Here is a 1,415-nt window from a genome sequence, read left to right on the forward strand (position 1 = left end):
TCCCTCGTACTAATGGTCCAGTGTTTACTTCCGTTACTCCTCTTCAAACTCCTTGAACTCTAAAAATGTGAACGTCCTCAGTGTGATATTCAGCATCCCACAAACTGTCTCCTTCAAACTATCTTGGCTTTCTTAAAACGTCATCTCTACTCCCTCGGCTTCCAAGATATCGACTGACCTTAATTCCGCTCTCGGTTTGCTTCTAAAATACAGCTTTCCTTCATAACTGTATTACCCGTCTCATGCTCCGGCAGTAGTTGATTACCAGGTCAGTGCTGAATTAAGCACCTTCATGAATCCTGTCCCTGTTTTTGCTTCCCCAAGTGCACATGGAATTAAGTTTATTTTTGGAAGCGAGGGACAGGAAAGAGCAAAGTTTAAGTTTGTGCGAGTCTCTGCAGGTTTCTTCGCAGCCTCAGCCGCCGGCTGCAACATGTGCCTCGAAGTTAGCGTTTGGACGGACGCACCGACGGAAGGTTAAGGCGATTATAATCAGCAATCACTCACTTCTTGACAGGAATCCTGCCCTCTGCATTCGGCTGAAGAGTTAATCTGACGTGCCTGAAACAGAGAGAACGACTCGGCTTTGTATTAGAGTTTCCTCAAAAAGACTAATCCGGAAAAAAAGACTTAACAATTCAAGTTAGCGGATAAAAGACAATAATTACATTGATCAGAGGCCACTTATACATGACAACAGATGAAAAGATGTAGCCCACACAGACTGATGGATAAAGCTGCAGCATTCGGTGAAATTAAAGTCACAGTTTTCTGTTTTATTAAAGGTTTCCATCAAGTCTCAGAGTCTGAACCTTCATTTACATAAACGGCAAATTAATGAGCTGATGCAGAATAACAACAACTGTTTCCTTTAAGGCACAAGTTTAAACAGACACGTGTGTTCGTTCATGCACGTGTCAGTGTGTGTGTGTGTGTGTGTGTGTGTGTGTGTGTGTGTGTGTGTGCGCTCACGCTTTCAGCAGACTCTGGTCTCTGTTCAGATTGTGGCTCAGCAGGTTGGAAGACAGAGAAAACAGCTCCTCGCACCAAGTCTATGGAAAAAAATAAAAAATCACACAATCTGTCAATAACAACATGAACTTCTTCATTACCTGCATCATTATCTTACAACAATAACAACAACATTAACAACAACATCTGCATCAACAACATCATCATCCTCATCAAAAACAACATCCACATCATCATCATCATCATCTTCATCATCAGTGTTATCATCTCTTTATCAACCACAGCAGCATTGTCCTTAACATTCTCGTCATCATCGTAAACAACAACGACAACAACAAAATCACCACCGTCACCGTCGTCATCCTCATTTTCGCCAACATAATCAAGAATCACATCATCCTCATCCTCATCCAAATCATCATCATCATCATCATCATCATCAA

At 41.8% G+C, this 1,415-nt stretch overlaps 1 protein-coding gene across 1 annotated transcript in view; it reads right to left on the reverse strand.

The window, feature by feature from the left end:
- The window catches only part of LOC103369141 (1-phosphatidylinositol 4,5-bisphosphate phosphodiesterase beta-1), a 41,985-nt gene that overhangs the window by 29,461 nt on the left and 11,109 nt on the right, over positions 1-1,415 (reverse strand). Inside the window, exons 5-6 of the mRNA XM_008297785.1 lie at positions 973-1,052; positions 508-561 (exon numbers count right to left, since the gene is read on the reverse strand). Of these exons, the coding sequence (XP_008296007.1) occupies positions 508-561; positions 973-1,052 (134 nt within the window). The remainder of the gene's footprint in view (positions 1-507; positions 562-972; positions 1,053-1,415) is intronic.

This window comes from Stegastes partitus, unplaced genomic scaffold (assembly GCF_000690725.1).
Source record: "Stegastes partitus isolate 25-593 unplaced genomic scaffold, Stegastes_partitus-1.0.2 Scaffold27, whole genome shotgun sequence".
Lineage (NCBI taxonomy): Eukaryota > Metazoa > Chordata > Actinopteri > Pomacentridae > Stegastes > Stegastes partitus.